Source organism: Benincasa hispida, chromosome 2, assembly GCF_009727055.1.
Source record: "Benincasa hispida cultivar B227 chromosome 2, ASM972705v1, whole genome shotgun sequence".
In the NCBI taxonomy this organism is placed as follows: Eukaryota; Viridiplantae; Streptophyta; class Magnoliopsida; order Cucurbitales; family Cucurbitaceae; genus Benincasa; species Benincasa hispida.
The window spans coordinates 43,670,819-43,690,569 of record NC_052350.1 but is presented as its reverse complement, the minus strand read 5'-3'; the positions used below and the strand labels follow the sequence as shown (position 1 = coordinate 43,690,569).

The window sequence follows — 19,751 nt, the reverse complement described above, 5'->3', positions numbered from 1 at the left end:
AGTGTAGATTATATGAAATATGTACTATTTTTCCTTCACTATGAATTTTTTTTCCATGAGGTTTTTCCTTAGTAAGGTTTTAATGAGACATATTTCATATATATAATGAGCATTTAAAGGGGAATATTATAAATATAATAATAATAATAATAGTGTCATTAGTGCCATGCCTAGTGTCTAATGCCAAGTGTCATTTTTTCATTACCACATGTATTGCCCACGTGTCATTCAACCACCTATATATAGTGTCCAAGTGTGCCACTTCCTACTTGCCAAAATTTCATATAAATAAGTGGTCATTTGTGGATTTTGTAGACACATATACCTTGGTTGAAATTTCATGAATTTTGGAGAAAGTGGAGATTTTTGGAGAAATTTTATATTTTCCATAATTTTTCTTATTTATTTCAAAATTTAGTTATTTTATTTATTTATATATTATTTTAATATTATACTTTCTGGATATCCGTATTCTCGCTGTGCTCATTTTTCTCCTTGAATTTACAGCATATTAAGCTTTATTTTGGAATTCCTTTTTAACCTCATCGAGAATCCTATTGTCCAGTAAAATCAATTTTGCAAAGATGCATTTCTATAATAATTGGTTTTTTTTACACTCCATAAATTAATTAGGAGTTCCACTTCCATTTGAATCCATCACTTGGAAAAAAAACCCTCAATTTTTTTAATGTACTTTCATAAACTTTGTCTCCCTATTTTCTTCAAGAAAAAAAAAAATCATTGAGCCTTTTGAATATTGAATCACTTTTTGGATGGGTACTAACATATATACAAGTCTAATAGACATTACTTTTTATTTATTGTTACAAAAATTTATGATAACTCATTGGAAAATATATAAAAAGGAGTACATTAACTTACTATACATTGAGATGCCCAAGAAAAAAGTTCTAAAGCATGATGACATTGAGGAAAAAACATTTAAAGCATGATGATAGGGTGGAATAAAATAAATGTTTTTTTTAAACAAAAATATAATAAATATGTTTTCTTTAAAGTTTATGTTATTATAGATACACAAGAAACAACAATACACTCGAAGAAAGAGGACGAACATCTATAGCATGAAAAACCACCACATGAATAACTTGATATTTATCTTCCGATAAAAATGCAAGTCCCTCAAGTTTGGAGACATCAATTTAACATAATAAAAGATATTCGATTTCATATATCTTTTGATTGTGTGTTGTGTTATGGGTACATATAGCAAAGATGATTTAAATCTGAGAATCCAGAGCGTTAGGAAGCCTGAGATGGCAGACTAAGGTCAATGAGATCCACATTTAACTAATAGCCACATGTGCCGTTAAGAGATTGATCCAAGTGGATTGCTTGGGACCCATGAGGGAGCAACTCGAAGGACCTAGGAGAACCTCAGTAGGACCCATGAGGAAGCTCAGAGGATCCACGAGGGAGCTCAAATGACCTATGTAGAACCTCAATAGGACCTACGAAGGAGCTAAGAGGACCCAAAAGGGAGCTAAGATGAGGCATGGAAGACCTAGTGTCCCAAGGAAGAAATTAGCAAGACACATAGAAGACTTGGTAGTCTCATGAAGGACCACGGTAGTATCCATGGATGAACATAGTAGGACTTATGGAGGACCTCGGTAGGACTCATGAAGCACGACTTAGCTAGAAGTTACATGGAGGACCTTAGATAATCCAAAAGACCTCAATAGAATCCATGAAGGAGTTAGAAGTTACATGGAGGACCTTAGAAGTCACATCGAGGACCTTAGAGAACCCATGGAAGACCTCAATAGAACCCATGGAGGACCTATGAATCACATGGAGGACTTTGGAGGACCCATGGAAGACTTCAATATAGAACCCATGGAGGATCTAGGAGTCACATGGGGGACCTTGAAGGATCCATGAAAGACCTTATGACCTATAGAAAACCTAGGAGTTACATGGAGAAACTTGGAGGACCAATAGAGGACTTAACAATTCCATGGAGAGCCTTCAAGGACTCTTGAGTGACCTTTGTAGGACCCGTGGAGGACCTCAGAGTTGTCCAAATTCTTAAATACGATCCCTAAAGAAATGATTGAGGAGTTGAGTGGGTGATCAAATTAAACATTGGTTACAACCTCAATTGATGGAGTGTAATCATCCAACAAATAATAGCTCAACAGTTTAAGAAATTTAAGAGGGACAATTATGAGTCCAAGCATAGGTTAGATATTACTAGCCTATTTAACAACCAAAGTTATTGGTCAAAGATATGTCGTAAATTTTCATCTGTTTTTTACTGCCAAGTTACTCACAAACCTAGGACTATCTTGAGCATTAGAATGTGGTGGATTAACACTACACCAATGTTCAAATTCACGATTGATCTATTTTTCGGCATTAACATGTTATATATATAAACAACTAGATAATGCAAATTCCTAATGATAATGGAATGAAAATATAGAGTGTGTAACTTATATCGTCAATTTAAAATTATTTTAACATAAGTGTAACCCTTATCCGTTAAAGCCAAAAAATAGTAAAGTTAGGTTGAAATTTGAAAAAATAAGTAAAATTAGGCTGAAAATTCAAAGTTAAAATTTTATTTTTTTTAAAACATAATTGGATTAAAATATTTTTATTTATATAGAATACACATTATAAGGAAAAAAAAAATCACTAAAAAAGTAAATTTTGACAATTTTCTAGCAATTTTTTTCTTAAAGTTATGGTTATTTAAATTACAACATCAAAGCATGAAGAACAAACATGGACATTTAACTCTTAGACATTAACTAAAGTAAACTTGACTCAGTGATATTAGAAGTTCAATCCCTACTCCACAATTGTTGTACTGAAAAAACATCCGAGACATTAATTATTATGTATATTCTATATTTGTTACCCTTGATATTTAAATTTCAGATATTAAATATACATGCCTTTAAAATAATATATGCGATCCAAATTGGTTGTTTTAAAAAAAAAAAATTAATACTCATCCAAAGTTATAAAAATGTCATCTCTACTGTCACATGAAAAATGACAATAATAAAAATAAAATCTATGCATAAAATAAAAAAAGAAAAAAGATATTAATTCTTTTAAATTCTTAGGAGGAATGATTCTTAACAAACCCCCAAAACAGTCACCAACTCACCTTTTAAAAGAGTCAAGAATGTGAGATGGTGTTGGTCATCCTTCTTCAACTATTGTCTTTCTAAATCAAGGTCAACCACTTCCAAAGACATACCAAAAAAATAAAATTTGGAATTTGGTCCATTTTCTTTTTTTGATTTCACAAAGTTGGTAGGATACTCAATCTCTTTTCCAATCTAACCCAATAGTATGTAAAGATTCCAATTTTGATTCATATTTGGATTCCATTTAGTCTTAAAAAGACTTTTTTTAATATATTATTTAAAGAATAAGATTAGGTATAGTCTATGTAACCATCTTTTCATACATATAAAAAAAATTCTATTTTTTTGAACAAAAATTGTCACGTGGCAGATTTTGATTTGATAGTTTTTGATCTGCACGATAGGTTACACCCAATTTTTTTTTTAAAATTCAAATAAAGGAGATGAGGGGATGCATTTAAGTAAATTTTTTAATAGAATTTTTTAATAGACGGCAAATAAAGCAGACAAGAATAAGGTGGAGGAGTGAAATTAGTCATTTTTTTAGTTCAATAATATTTAGAAATGGGGTTTAAAATTTTTAACCTTTTGTATGACTTAATTAGTTGAACAATGCGTAGGTTAGCTATGAGTTAACTTAATATATGAGTAGGTGTTTGGGCCACCAACTTGGCTAGGGGTGAACTCGGTTCGATTTTGTCAGTTTTGGGATAAATCAAGAATCAAATCCAACCAATCAATTTTATAAAAAAAGAGATCCAAACCGATGTCCAATAAAAAAAAAACCAATGGATTATTTTTATTTGGTTCGATTTATTATCGATTTTATTCTTGGTTCTTGGTATTTTCTTTTTTTCTTCCATTTTTTTTATTTCTAGTTTTGAATTGGTTCTTTTTGATAATATTAAGTTATAATTGGATCTATTTCTCTCTCTCTTTTTTTTTTTTGTTAAAATCTTTTTTTTGTCTCTATACTTTCATATTTGTTCTATTTTAGTCCTTGAATTTTAAAAAGTCTAATTATAGTCCTTCTAATTTCAAAAAAGGCTAAAAAAAATAGTCTCTCCTATTAGTATAGGGTTAGTTGAACGTCAAAATGAGATGGTGCGTCAAAAAAAGTTATTTTCTCTCTCTCTCCTTTTCTACACACCATCCCATTTTAACATTCAACTAACCTTAACACTAAGCGTATCAACTGTTTTTTAGCTTTTCTGGAACTACAGGGACTATAATTAGATGTTTCAAAGTATTAGAACAAAAATAGAACAAATAAGAAAGTATAGGGATCAAAACAACATTTTAACCTTCATTTTTTATAGATTGAAATTGGATATTTTTAATTTTTTTTCTTGATACTTTTCTAAATAAAAAAACATAAATGCTCCATAATAATTGGTCTTTTTTTCTAAACAACAAATATATATGCACCATAATAATTAAATACTAAATGATACTTAATATTATAGTTTATTTTTAAGGGTATATAAATACACTCTCAACTTGGTTCAATTTTGATTGATTTTTTCAATAAAAAACTTATTTGAACCAATACTTTTTTGTTTTCTCCAAATATAAATCAATATATCCAATTTTATACTAAAAACCAAATCAAACCAATGGATCGGTTTGACTTTTAAATTTTTTGTTGCACTCTTAGAATGGGCTATTATAGGTCGGATACTCCATATTTTAGGCCCCAATTATAATAGTTGGTATATCTAACTATTCTAATCAAAATAACAAAATAACAAATAAAATAGAGTTTTTTTTTTCAAATACAACAAATGAAAGCAGAGAATATTCTAAAACTAGTTTAAAGAAATAGTAGATGTGAATTACTAAAATAAAATTTAAACCAAGATACCAAATTTTCAAAATTTAGGGACTGAATTTATAATTAACTATTATATTTTAATTTAGAAAAACAAAAATTGCAACATTTAGTCCAAAATTGGAAGGAAGGTGAATGGGCAGTTGGACAGTTAAAGAAAGTATCGCCCACGCGCTCACCTGTCATTCAACGCGTGTTAGGTTGTATGTCCTAAAACTCGTAGTTTTTGTAAATAAGTGAATTTTAGTACATATGAAGTTATTCAAGTGAATTAATTGTTTATTCTAAATCCAATTAAACTACGAACCCTTGGCTATTATTATGAATACTTGAACTTTATGTGGAGACATAAACAGGATCAAAGTTCGAGTAAGTAGCCTAAATAGTCTATAGTACATGGATCAGGTTGGGTACCTCTTCCTGGAGACACTATTGAATATGGCCTGCTTCATGATTGTTACAAATGTTGTAAGGTGTCATAAATAAAGTGATCCTGATTTGTTCATGTATAGACATGTGAGCGGGGGTATTCTACATAATAAGATTGTGTAAGACTGACCCTGAAATAATCACTGTTACGTATTAACACTGTTTACGATTAACACTGATTAATTTCACTTGACGATGACCTAGATAACTTGATCTGAATCTTGAGCTATCTATGAACTTCTGTTTCTTCAGAATTATCCCTTGATCTGCATAGGTGAGAGTAAGCTCAATAGCACTGCTCAATATTCCTCCCATTTCAAGGATAAGATTGGGTAGATAGCTGAGGACATAGAATTTGCAAGACGGAATTCACTTCTACCCAACTTAGGGATAGTAGAAAGGTTGTTCTCTTAAGTGTTGTTCCCGGGTCTTGAACAAGGGGCCTCATCCTCTCATTGGCTTGAGAGGGAATGGATTTAGTGATTAGATCCTAAATCAATTGTTCATTAGAGAGACAGTGGTACTTAAGGAGAAAAGATGTAATTCAGAGGTAAATCGGTAATTGACCTAGCTGAAGTTATGAATGACCTGTGAAGGATTGACTTATCGATGACGGTTATATCAAATGGACACAAATATATCTACAGTGAAGAGAATGCAGCTACGGGCTTTAGTGGAGTGTCCTGTTAGTTAACGAATGTTGGTTAACTAGGTTAAAGAGTTTGGCCGGTTAATCTCGGATCGTTGGAGCTCATGATCTGTAGGTCCATTAGGTCCCTCTACTAGCTCATAAATGGACTAAAATCTTAGATAGGGTGGTGAATGAGTTTGAACCGTTCAAATCTTGGCTTAAGGAATGAAAAGTAAGATATATACGATATATCGACGTTTAATTACGAATTTAACGGACAAATAGAGCTAATTATAATATTTAAATATGATTTAAATATTAATCATATGAATAGGGATTCATATCGTTTTTAGAAAAATCGGGACAAGTGGAAAAAAATAATATTATTTTATATTAAAATAATATTATATTTAATTAAATTAATTAAATATTAAATTATTTGTATTTATTTAATTATTTTTTAAATTAAAAATAAATTTTAATTCAATTTTTTGGAAATTCATTGAAAAATTGATTCTAAAATGATTTTGAAGATTGGATTTTCCACCGATTTTCCCACTAACTAAGCTAGGAGCTTGGTTGTCTTCTTCACAATTAACCAACAAATTAATCATTTTGTGTTGTCAAATTTTGATGCAATTGGATTGCATGTTATTCTTTAATAAATAGAGATGATTTTGGCATAAAAATGGTTAAGAATCTTGTGAAAAAAAGGTTAATTTTGCAAAATTCATTCCATTGTTCATCTTCTTCCCAACCTTCATTCCTTCTCAAATTCACCACAAATTTGAATCCCACCATCCAATCTAAGCCCAGAGAATAGTAGAGAAAACTCTTGTGGTGGTCTACAATCAAGTGGTGCTGAAATTCATCAAGAATTGAAGGAGAATTTAGAGCTTCAAGGGTAAGTGTTCTTGAAACTTTGTTTTTCCTTTTTTAATTGCATGTTTAATCCTCTAAATTGAGCATCTTAGAGTGAAAATTGATCAAATCAACTTCCGCTGCATGATCATTTATCCTGCATGCTACCCAATCCCCTCCCACAAAACGACAAACATCTCCATACAAAGTATTAAAAAATGAAAAATCAAGCTTAAATTACAATCCATATAGTTCTAAAAGTCTCTAGCTCTCTTTTTAGCAGATCAAGTTTAGCTCAATGTTAATAGACATAGATTTCTCGTTTAGAAGCCGGAAGTTGGATCTTTACCATTGCAATTGTTTATCCTTAAAAAAAAAACTTCCTTTTTAGTCTAAAATGGCATGGATGGAAGTTTTGAACTTCGATTTAAAAGAGTAAGTATATTGTAAATTTTTATTGACATTGAGCTAAACCACTTTAATTTTTAAATCTCAACCTAATCTTATAATTTGGTTAAATTTTAATATTTTATAAAGTGTTCATAAATTAATCTAGATTGAGATACCTTGAAGATCTGAAAAATGGAGATGAAAATCCAAACTGAGATATCTTGATAGAGGAGAGAGTTGAGGATTTGAGAGGGAAGGATGAAATGGTGACATATGATACACGTGGAAGGATCACTGTTGAAGTCGACGTGCCTTCTTGTCCATCAGTGAGATATGATAATGGATTAAAAAATGTTTAAAAAATGATCTTAAATCTTGTGATTTGAAGTATAATAAATGATTTGAAATTAGTTATTTTGTTTGAAATGAAAAACATTTGAAATTAAAATAATTAAAATTTTGTGTTCGAATGGTAACCAACAAAAAGAAAGAAAGTTAAGAATTTATTAATATGAGATTTTAACTAAAATGTGTTAATTGAAAATTAGAATATGACAAAGTTGAATAATTATTTTAGTTTGAAATCCAATGAAATCTTGCGAAATCCGACAATTTTGTTCCTTAAAGTTTTTAGAGTAAAAATAGAATTATAAATCACTTTGGATTTCAAAAACCACTCTTTTTTGCGATATCGCGCAACAATATTTGTTTGAAATCCATTATAGATTGAAATCCTTAAAGTCATGAGATTTTAAATAGGTTATTAATTTCACGTCTTAAAAGCCCTCGAACTCCAAAGTTGTCTAAAAAATCCAAAACTTTCAATTTTATGTCGAATAAATCTCGACATATTCAGTATTATTATTTTTTTAAACAAAATTAATTAATATATTATGAATAAAATCCTACACTTTAATTTGTTAAATTTTAAGAAACATAAAATAATAAAAAATATATTAAACACAAAATTAAAAGGTTAAAAAGGTCTTAGACAAGTTTTAATGTCCGAGACTAAATAGAAACAAATTAAAAAGTCATGATTAAATCATAAAACTAGAAAAGATTTTAAAAAGAAGGATGATTTTAAATAGTAAAACTATTGAAAATATTTTTAAATATTGTAAAATATTACTATCATTTGTGATATGATAGATGACAATAAATAATGATATTTTATTAATTTATTTACATTTTTTTTTAATTTGAAAACGGCTCTCGAAAACTAAATTGAAATTGTTAGAGCATATGAATAGAAAAGTTACAGAGAGAAGAAATTTGTAATTGAAGAGAAGATGAAATGGAATCTCTCCTCGCACGCAATCGAAGAAAACTGAGAGAGAGAGTTTGTGAATTCTCACAAACAACAAAAGAAGCGAAAGAAAGCGAGAAAAATTCTCTAAGCCTTCGATCCAAATTCGCCGAGAAACCTACAGAAACCACAATCATTCAACCATAGACTCTCTCTCTCTCTCTCTCTCTATCTCTCTCTTTTCCCTCATCAAAGTTGATCATTGTCGCTTTCCTTTAATCGAATCAATCCCCTTTTCTTTTTCTTCTCTTTTCTTTCCCCCACTTCGTTTTCCTCTAGTTTCCCAGCCACCCCTTTTGTTTGTTTCCTTCATATCTCCTTCTACTCTTCCCTCACTTCTTCCTCCAATTGGGTTCTTTTCTGCTGACCCACATGTTCTTTTGAGCTTTTGATTCTTGGGATTCGGCGTCGGAGCTGGTTGCTTGTCTTCTGCGGATCGCTCCGTCGTTGAAATGTGAGTTTCAAACCACCTACATTTTGGTTCTTTCGTTTTGTTTTTGTTTGTCTTCAAGACTGTGGTGTGGTTCGTTTGATTGTGTTTAATTTGGATGGAACAAGGGAGATTTGGGGCTGCAATGATTGCTTGCTTGATTTCCCCTTTTTGGTTTACTTTTGGCTTTTATGTATGTTCTGCATCAGCAATTGCAGAATGTAGAAGGAATTAGGGAGTTTAATTCCGAAGGTACTCTTTGATTATGTTTCATTCGTTAATTGTTGCTTGGTTTTGGAGAATTTGGATTTTTATCAGTTTTCTTGATCTGATAGCCTAGAGATTTGCTGAGTCATGGTTTTGGCTGTGGTAGATAGTTTAAAGCGAAATGTCTTGTCTGATCTGTGTAATTTTTGTCTGTGTTTACTGAATTACTGCTGCTTCTTAAATCTAGGACATCAGAAACTCTAGGGGCTGGTATTTCATTACCTTTTTCTCACATTTAGGGGTAAAACAATACTGGGTTTACTTATTTTTCTCTTCTGTTTCAAGTTGTTGGTTGGAACTTGGAACAGTTTAGTTTGATAAAGTTTTGTAATGGATTGGCTTTGGTGAGCAGTTTGGAGTGGCTTTTTTCTCTTTTAGTTTATTGCCTGGAATATTCTTTTTGGTTTTGTGATGTTTCTGTATTGTACAGAATATTTATCGGATTCAGTTGTATATGAAATGAGTTGGAACAACACGCAGACAGAAGTTCATCATGTTAACACCAATTATCCTTATAACACTGCTGGAAGTTTTCTGGAATACTTTGAAGGACTTACCTACGAACACGTAAATTTCATTTTTTCAGGTGCTTCACATTCTCAGGTACTTTAGATCTGCTTCCTTCTGTGTTCCAAACTCCTGAACTTGATTTGTTCCTTGCTATTGAACTATTCAATTTATTATTTTTATTACTTTTTAGGCTTCTCTGTCGTTCTAACTTTATGGAGAATCATCTTCTTCGCAGCACATGATTATTTTCTTTGTTCGTGAAATGAAAGGACGTAATATATGCATTTTTTGAGGGGGACTGACATTTGTTCTCTAGGGATTGATCTTGGAGAAGTTTCTTTGCATTTCTTTGGTTTTTCTTCGTCTGACATTCCTTTTTGAGTCGAATCTTCCTTTAAGTTGAAAGTTACCTTCCTCTCTTTATAACTTATAAGCTGGAAAATTCTATATTCGAACCTCGTGCTCCTCTCTATGGTTGCTTTAAGTAGTTTTGATTGTAAATGGGAAATGACAATGTACTTATTAAGTTTCACACTTGCAGGAGAATGTTTATCCTCCACTAAATTCAAACTTTTACAAGTTTGGGTTTTCTGATTTTGGGAGTCCTGCTTATTACAACCAACCTCAAGCTTATAGGATGCATGATCACGAGCCCATAATTTATGAACATAGAAGGCTCGAAAGCTCTGCAACTCAGCCTAATTTACAGAGTACCATAAATCCTGAATTCGAAGAAATTACAAATACTATAGCATTTGACAACCATGTAGAATGTAAGTGATGATTCACAGTAATTAAATTATTCTCATCCCTAAAAAAGGCTTTTTCCACTTGTTATTTTATCTGTTGGGTTTACCATTGAGATTTCCTAGAAGTATGCAAAATATTTACTTTTGTATTGATGTTGTCGGTAGGAGTGAAACATAAAAAACCGAACGGTTTATTTTATTTTATTATTTTATATAAATATAAAAAAAGTAATTTTATGATTAACATTCATTAGGATAGAGAATAGTGGTGTTCGTCTTTGTACTTGTTTCTCAAGAGTTCAGTGCAGGCTAAACGTTAGATCTTGAGAGAACACTGCATACATGGATGAACTAAGAACTCTTGTAGAAGATTCTTATAAGTTATTGTTAGAATACCAAAAAGGAATATGGTTCTTAAAACACGGATCTTTCTTCAATTTTCAGTTATTGCTTTATCCCTAATGTTTCATATTTTTCCTCTCTTTGGTAGTCCTGATAACAGATTTTCTCTCAGGTCCAAGGAGACACCATAATTCACATGATTTTCAGGTTTGTGGTTTTTTATATGGTTTGATAAATCAACTTTCTACTTGAAACATGTTATATAAAACTTGTTTGGTCGGGTGTTTTTGCTCAAAATCATTGATGAATAGGATTTTTATCTTTAAGTGTAGGTTGTTTGGCAAGACAATGTAGATCCTGATAATATGACTTATGAGGTTAGTGCATTTGACAATTTTTTTTTTACTTGTTTTTTTCCCTTATATTTGTAGTGAAAGTATCAATTTCCATCAATATATGGAATCCTATAGTCAGAAGAACCAAGTAATGCAAGTTACAATTGTCATGTCATCTCCTTAAGTTATGGGGACGAATAAACGATGGGAATTCTAATATCAAAATCCTGATTACCAAATGCTTAAAGCTACTTTGATATTAAACAAGAATTTAAACTGGATGTGATAGAATAACTATAAGGAACTTGGAAAAAACAAATCTTGGTTGAGGATATGCCAAAACGTGATGAGACACTTAAATACGTAAGCTTAAAAAAGTTGTTCTTCCAAACTAAGCATAGGTCAACTAGTATCCTCAACCAAGAGGTAAAATATTTGAATTTCTAACCCTATGTTATTGAACTCAAACTATTAGTTTGGTGAAGATACCGGGGCTCATGATAGATCTGCTGAACTATTATTCTGGGGTCGAGATATTATATTAGTCTTTCAAACTAATGTTAAACAAACTTTATCCTATGTGGCATCTGCTATCTTATCTGATTGTCTTCGAATGTATGCATTTGCATTTTCAATACGTGGATAAAAATCTATAACATTTCAAGTTCAGGAATTATTAGAGTTGGGTGAGACAGTTGGAACTCAAAGTCGAGGTCTTTCTCAAGAATTGATTGCTTTGCTTCCGATATCGAAGTACAAATATAGTTTCTTCTCAAGGAAAAAATCTCGTGGAGAGAGGTATATCTTAACTTATGATGTGCATTTAATGGAATGTGTTAAAACTTTTTTTCTTTCCTTTCATTGCTCCTAACATTGACCTGTAACCATTATCCTCACTTCTTAGTTTTTAGTTCTTAAGCAATGCTCTTCGCAAGTTACTAATTTCTCGGCGATACAAGTTTGCTGATGAGCGAGATGCATATGTATATTTTCCATTTTCCTTAATTGATGAGCAAGACTTTGTGGTCTGTTTTATATTAATTTCATCTTGAATCAATGATTCGGGGAAGTAAATTTTGATTATCAGCATTCAGATAGTTTTTTTTTCCTTCTTTTTTTTTAAAAGAAAAAACATTCTGATAATTTCATGTCAAACCTACGTCCAAATTATATTTACCCATTCTTTCACTCCATTAATACAAGAAAGAGAATGACAGTGTTTACTTTTATCTCGACTGCCTGATTAATTAGGCTTATTTCCGTAATGCATTGATAAAAGACTTAGATATTCATATTTCTATAAATTTATGGGAGCTCACGATCACCTATGGCATCTGATGGATTGCTTCACTCTATTAACTGAAATATCTTTCTCTTTTCTTTTCCTTTTCCTTTTCCTTTTTTTGAGATATATATAATCCAAGTATTCAAATGACGATACGTAGCTTAACTTCTACTAAATTATGTTTTGTACTTATGAGAGATGCTAAGTGAACATTTTGGACTTGGGTGTTTCTAATATATAGTAATAACCTGAAACTGGTTGAGAGTCCAGTTTGTTCCTTTACCTGCTGAGCCTAACTCTGTTCCTCTTAATTGGATGTAGATGTGTGATATGCCAGATGGAATATAAACGAGGTGATCGGCGGATCACTCTGCCATGCAAACATATCTATCATGCTGGTTGTGGAACCAAATGGCTTAGCATCAACAAGGTATTATTATTAGTAAGATTGCAAGGGTGATGGCATTGTTGTTTGTTTTATTGGGTAGAACTTCGCAGGCCTGATTCTTAAGCTGTTCAAGATTGCATAATAACCATGTTTGTTCTGTAGTTAAAATGGATATTTATAGGTAGGTTTTTGGGTGTTTAGCAGAAGAATTACATGATTTGGTTTGGAACACAGTGCTCATGTTTATTTCTATTCTTAGAAATTGCCAGACAAATGCATTGTCACCTTTGTCAACCTTATAGGAATTAGGATTTGGATAACTTTTCTAGTCAGATTTTATCTATTCCAAATCAAGTACATTAACTCTTCACCCTTATAATCTGTAGGTTATGATATATTAAACTATTTGATTGCCTTTGCTTTGCACTAAGATTCCATTTGATAACCATTTAACTCTTGTTTGATAATAACTATTTGGTTTTTGATTTTTAGTTTTTTAAAATCGTATCGGTTCCTTACCACTTCTCTTTCCATAGTACTAATTTTTTCCTAACTGAACACTAGAATGTAGAAGAATTCTAAGAACAAAAACAAGTTTTTAAGAACATACCTTTTTTAGTTTTAAAAAACATCATTTGGTTTTTAAAACATTCTCAAAATGTAGATAAGCAAGACAAAGTAACTACTTGATGGAAGTAGTATTTATAAGCTTAATTTTCAAAAACCAAAAACCAAATGGTAACCTTAGGCCCGTTTGGTAAACATTTGATTTTTGATAATTAAATCTATTTCATCTCAACTTCTTACAATTTTTTATAACTTTCTTAAGTAAAAGAGTTAAATTCTTAGCTAAATTAAAAAAAGAACAAGTTTTTAAAAACTGTTTTTTTCAGTTTTCAAATCTTGCTTGGTTTTTGAAAATATTGGTAAAGAGTAGATAATAAACTAAGAAGTTTAGAGGTAGAATATGTGTTTATAGGCTTAGTTTTCAAAAATTAAAAAGAAAAAAAATCAAATGGTTACCAAAAGGGCCTTAGGTTTTGGTTTTTGGTTTTTAAAAATTAAACTTATAAACACTATTTCCACTTATAGATTTCTTGGTTATGTTATTTACTTTTTACAGATTTCTTGGTTATGTTATTTACTTTTTTATAGATGTTTTCAAAGCCCGAACCAAGTTTTGAAAACTATTTTTTTTTTTTGTTTCTAAAATTTGACTAACAATTCAAATGTTCCTTAAGAAATATGAAAACTATATGTAATCCTTTTCACAGAAAATGGAGAGATGAAATTTTGTATGTATTTTTGTATTAGATTTTGATCCGTTGGGACTGACGGGGCTCGAACCCGCAACTACCATCATTGGATTTTATTGGAACCATTTGGTTTTGCCGTGATGTAATAGAGACACGGATGTTGATGAGAAAAATCATTTGAATAAGAAAGAGGGAATAAAGAAGTGATGAGAAAGCAACACAATTTTTTAAAAAACCAAGGTTAGACTTATTTTGTACTTAGATCATTGTTTTACAGCTCCAACATCTTCTAAAGAAACCAATGAAAAACAACTTTCAGAAAACAATTTTCAAACCCAAACTCTCAAGCAACTTCAGTTCTTTAATAAAGTAAGGATGAAGATCATCTTTAATTGATTCTTCACCTTTCTTTTTGGTGAGGCAGATCCAGAGGAGTCTTTTCAGTGAATAATTCTATGCTTTGTTGTGCAGGCTTGCCCCATATGTTACACAGAGGTGTTTGGTGATACTTCAAAACGCTAAAAGTCTTCTTCTCTACTTCATTGTTAGATGACAGAAGAACATAATCTTGTTATTGTTTATTATTTTTGAAATTTTTGTGAAAATATGGAGTGGCAATCTCTTGATTCTCTTTCTTAAATATTCCCACTTTAGTGATATGGCAGTGCTGAAGTGAATAAAGATTAATTCCCTTATATTAGCTTTACCAGTGTTTGGTGTTTGGCTTGGCTTTTTCTTTTTTTTTTTGACAAAGGTAAGAGATGTGTAAGGATAATATCAATCCTACCTCAAGTGTCATTTTTTGTGGTATATGGGAATGAAGAGGCTGAAATGTGAAAAGGTTTGGGAAAGGAATTGGTAAGTTTAGGAATGGTAATCACTAGTTTCTTTAGCTTCTTATGTATCCATGAACGCGTGTTCGATCATCGCTCACCGCAAATACTCTTCTTATGTATCCATGAACAAGAGTATTTTATAGGAATTTTGTAATTCAGTCTTTAATTGAATTTAAAAAATATTGTTTTTTATTTCTTCTTTATAGCTGTGATTTAGGACTGACTGATCAGTTGATCTACTATTCAACTAATGAGATTAAATGTATTTAATCCATTACTGATTAGTATATTTGAACTTATTTATTGATGTCAATTAGATATTTTTTGTTTGTCAAGTTTATATTATTGATATTCTTTTTAATTTTGCTTTTTAAAATTAAAATATCGGTATGTGTCCTCGACGAAGAGGTCAACAATTCAAACTCTTGCGCAATTGGTTTGAACTTGAAATATGTGAATAAATTTCATTTCATCTAGTCATATTCAATACTTGTTCAAATTATCTATTTGATACTAGCTCTACTTTTTTGTTTGGGAAATTATTAGAAGTTGCACGTTTGAGTTTTTACCTATTCTTTTTAAATACTTGTAAGAATAGTTTTTCTTGGTCAATCTCGGGCGAGATCAGTTATGAGATTTTAGTTGAAAAATAAAAAGTTTTATACTTATTGATTGTTTGTGGTTTTCTCGATATATCTTGCTAGATTATACATAGAAATTATGTGCATCTTGATGTTAATCTTAGGCAAAATAACATCGAAATTTTATATATTTGAGCTTTCTCGATAAAATTCTGAGCATAATTAACATCGAAATTCATATATTTGAGCTTTTTTGGTAGAATCTCGAGTAGGATTAACATCGAGATTCTACATATATCCTAAAAGCTCATCCAATTTTTTTGCAAAATTTGATCTTTTCCAAAATTTAAAAATATTGAATTAATTTAGAGAATCTATTTTGATAATTGGAAAACCTATTTGGAATTTTGGAAATTCATATAATCGTGAAGACATAAATTATGCTAAAAATTTAAAAAATCACGTGATAATATGATATGATATTTAGTAAACATAACTGAATTTTTAAAATATATAATATTTGATATAAGATTTAGGAAGATTACCTAAAAAGAATTAACAAGTAATCAAGCGAGATGTTTTGAGAAGGTCAAGAACAATCAATAAGTAAAAAAAAAGTTGTTTTTAAACTGAATTTTGGTAGTCAATCTTGCCCGAGTTGTATCGAGAAAGACTATTTTTATAAGGTAAAAACTTAAATATACTATTTCTGATAACTTCCATTTTTGTTTCTTTTAAGATCTAAAATTTTTCAATCTCATCTTCTTATTTATTTATTTTCTTAATTGCATGTATTTAGTTTTACAAATATTTTTGGGGTTGCTTTTAAATATTGAAAAATAAACTAAAATATTTACAAAATATAACAAAATTTTAGAACTATCAATGATAGACGTAAAATAGACACTGATAGACTTCTATCAGTGATATTGATAGACACCGATAGACTTCTATCAGTGATATTGATAGACACCGATAGAAGTCTATCAGTGTCGGATAATTCTAAAATTTTGCTATATATGGAAGACTATTTAATTTAATGTAATTAATTGAGGCTATAATCACTTTTACCTTAGCATCGCAAACTTAGGGAAAGTTACTCCATATGGAATGTATAATTATGTTATTGTAACCTCTTACATTTATTATATCGACAACAAGGTTATCATAATTTCTTTTAGGATCAATATAATTAGATTTGTGATTAGATTTTTTCCCTCAAATGTCGGGAAAATTTGAGCTGATTGAATTATACTCATATTGATACTTACGGTCCTATTTGATAATCATTTTTTAAAAAAATTTTTAGTCTATTTTCTTTCAAATTTTTACAATGATTTGTATCTTTCTTAAATAAAAATGTTGAATTCTTAGCGAGGTTTCAATTTTTATTTTAAATACTACTTTTTTAAAAAAAAAAAAAATTCAAACTTTGATTTGATTTTTGAAAACATAAATAACAGAGTAAGAAATTTAAAGATGGAAGGAGTGTTTTTATAGACTTAATTTTCAAAAATAAAAAAACTAAAAAGAAAATGGTTAGGCCCCATTTGGTAATTTTTTTTTTTTATATTTTTAGTTTTTTAAAATTAAGCCTATTTTCTCCCAATTTTCCACCACGACTTGCATCTTTTAAAGTACAATGGTTGAATACTTAGCCAAGTTTTAGAAACAAAACCAACTTTTTGAAAGCTATTTTTTTAGTTTTTAAAATATGACTTAGTTTTTTAAACTATTGGTAAAAAGTAGATAACAAAGGAAGAAATTTAGAGGGGGAAGTAGTGTATATAGCCTTAATATTAAAAAAACAAAAACAAAAACAAAATGGTTACCAAATGGATATGCATTTTTCAGTGATTAAATTACAAATTGTCTTTGAACTTTCAGGTTTATATCAAATGGGTTTTATTGGACACAAAATTCAATTTTCTATCTAATATAAATTCATTAAACTTAAGAATGTGGAATGAATCAACGACCTATTAGACACAACATCAAATTTTTTGGGACCTATATGATAGTTTTAAAGTTGAAGGACCTATTTGGTACATACTTGAAAGGTCAAAGACTTATTACATGTTTTTTAAAACTTAAGGAGCTATTTAAACATAAATATAAAAGTTTAATGATTCAACTGTTGTTAATTTGAGGAGAAAACGAGGCATAATGGGAATACAAATATCGAAAAATATAATATTAAAATAATACATAAATAAATAAAACAAAACAACTAAATAACTAAATTTGAAATAAATAAAGAAAACTATAGAAAATAGGAAATTAAGAAATCTTCACTTTCTCCAAAATTCTTGGAATTTCCATCAATCTACGTGTGTCTTACAAAATCTATCAAATGCCACTATTTATAGGCAATTTAACAAGTAAGAGGTGGACTATATAGACATTAATATTGTGTAATCTTGGACACATGGACAACATTTGGGGAAATGGGAGTATGACACATGGTCAATGGACATTAGGCATGAGCATCTAATGTGTATCTATTATCATAATATTTATAATATCTCCTTAGATGCCTATTATGTAAATATGTCTCATTAAAATCTTACTAGAAAAAAATCCCAATGGAAAAAAAAAATCTCAGTGAAAGAAAAAGAGTACATATTTTATATAATATATACTCCTAAAAGAATACAATATATTTACTCCCTCTCATGAAAAAACCACTTAAGATCTTTGAGTCACCACATTTCAATATTGTGCACCAATTTTTCAAAAGTTGCCGTTGGTAATGTCTTTATAAATATGTCTCTTAGATTATCCTTCAAACAAATTTATTGTACAATGATGTCACAATTTTCTTCAAGATCATGAGTGTGAAAAGCTTTAATGAAATATTCTTTGATATATCTCATTTGATATATCCTCATTTGATTTGGGCTATGCAAGCTGTGTTGTTTTCGTATAATATTGTTGGAAGATTTTTACTAGAAGACAAACCACATGTTCAATGAATGTGTTAAGTCATTGATTTCAGCCATATATATTCTTGACTAGTCTCATATATATTCTTGACTAGCCTCATGAAATTGCAAGAATTTTAGAATGATTTGAGGAAGTGACTGCTATGGTTTGTTTCATTGATCACCATGATATAATAGTTCCTCCACAGTGAATAGATAACCTGTCTTAGTTTTAGTTTTGTGTGGATCAAATAAATATCCAGAATTTGTATAACCAACTAGTTTAAAATTTGATTTATTTGAATAAAACAAACTCATGTAGATCGTTTCTCAAAGATAACAGAGTATATGCTTAATTCTGTTCCAATGTCTTTTTATTGAAGAAGAACTATATCTTGTTGATAAATTTACTGAAAATGCAATATCTAGTCTTGTATTATTAGCAAGATATATAAGTGCACCAATTGTACTAAGATATGGTACTTCAGGACCAAGAAGTTCTTTATTATCACCTCGAGGTTGAAATATATCTTTCTTCACATCTAGTGAACGAACTTCCATTGGAATGTTCAATGAATGTGCTTTGTACATATAAAATATTTTCAAAACTTTTCTTGTATAAATTGACCGATGAACAAATATCTTATTTCCTAAATGTTCAATTTGCAAGCCAAGGCAAAATTTTGTTTTTCCGAGATCTTTCATCTCAAATTCTTTTTAAAGATATTATGTTACCTTTAAAAGCTCTTCAAGAGTTCCAATTAGATTTAAATCATCATCATACACAGTTATAATAGCAAATTCTAGTTGTGATTTCTTTATAAGAACACACGGACATATCAAATTATTTTGATATCCTTCTTTGAACAAATATCCACTCAGGCGATTGTACCACATCGATCCTGATTGTTTCAATCTATATAGTGATCTCTGTAACTTTATTGAATACAATTCCCGAGAATTTGCTCTATATATTTCAGGTACCTTAAATTCTTATGGGATTCTTGTCATACCCCCTCCCAGACTACTTTCTGAGCCTAGGAAAGGACATGACTGCAGCAGTTATCAACCCTTTTGTTGACACTTACTGCCTAATAACTTTTGTGGAAATAACTCTAACACCAATCATGCAACCTCATACATAGCAGATGCCTCTATGGCTAAAAACATTAAGTTTACATATTTAGACAGATTACATTACTAGCTTCATAAGTCTCGATGCCCAAAACCTTAGTCCCTATATGAACAACGATAACATGTGTACAATAT

The 19,751-nt window shown here is 30.2% G+C and overlaps 1 protein-coding gene across 3 annotated transcripts; it reads left to right on the top strand.

Moving 5' to 3' along the window:
• The first annotated feature begins 8,515 nt into the window (after nt 1–8,515).
• Nucleotides 8,516–14,862, top strand: LOC120071770 (E3 ubiquitin-protein ligase BIG BROTHER-like). 3 transcript variants are annotated; one of them, XM_039024154.1, is made up of 8 exons: nt 8,516–9,033; nt 9,707–9,879; nt 10,328–10,559; nt 11,026–11,084; nt 11,210–11,254; nt 11,883–12,010; nt 12,819–12,927; nt 14,613–14,862. In XM_039024154.1, exons 2-8 carry the CDS (start codon nt 9,736–9,738, stop codon nt 14,661–14,663), a joined length of 768 nt encoding a protein of 255 aa, XP_038880082.1. In that variant the 5' UTR covers nt 8,516–9,033; nt 9,707–9,735; the 3' UTR covers nt 14,664–14,862. The 3 variants fall into 3 exon arrangements, with proteins under 3 accessions (XP_038880082.1, XP_038880079.1, XP_038880080.1); XM_039024151.1 differs by lacking the exon at nt 8,516–9,033 and adding an exon at nt 9,065–9,261; XM_039024152.1 differs by lacking the exon at nt 8,516–9,033 and adding an exon at nt 9,068–9,261 and having other exon boundaries at nt 11,050–11,084.
• The last annotated feature ends 4,889 nt before the right edge of the window (nt 14,863–19,751 follow it).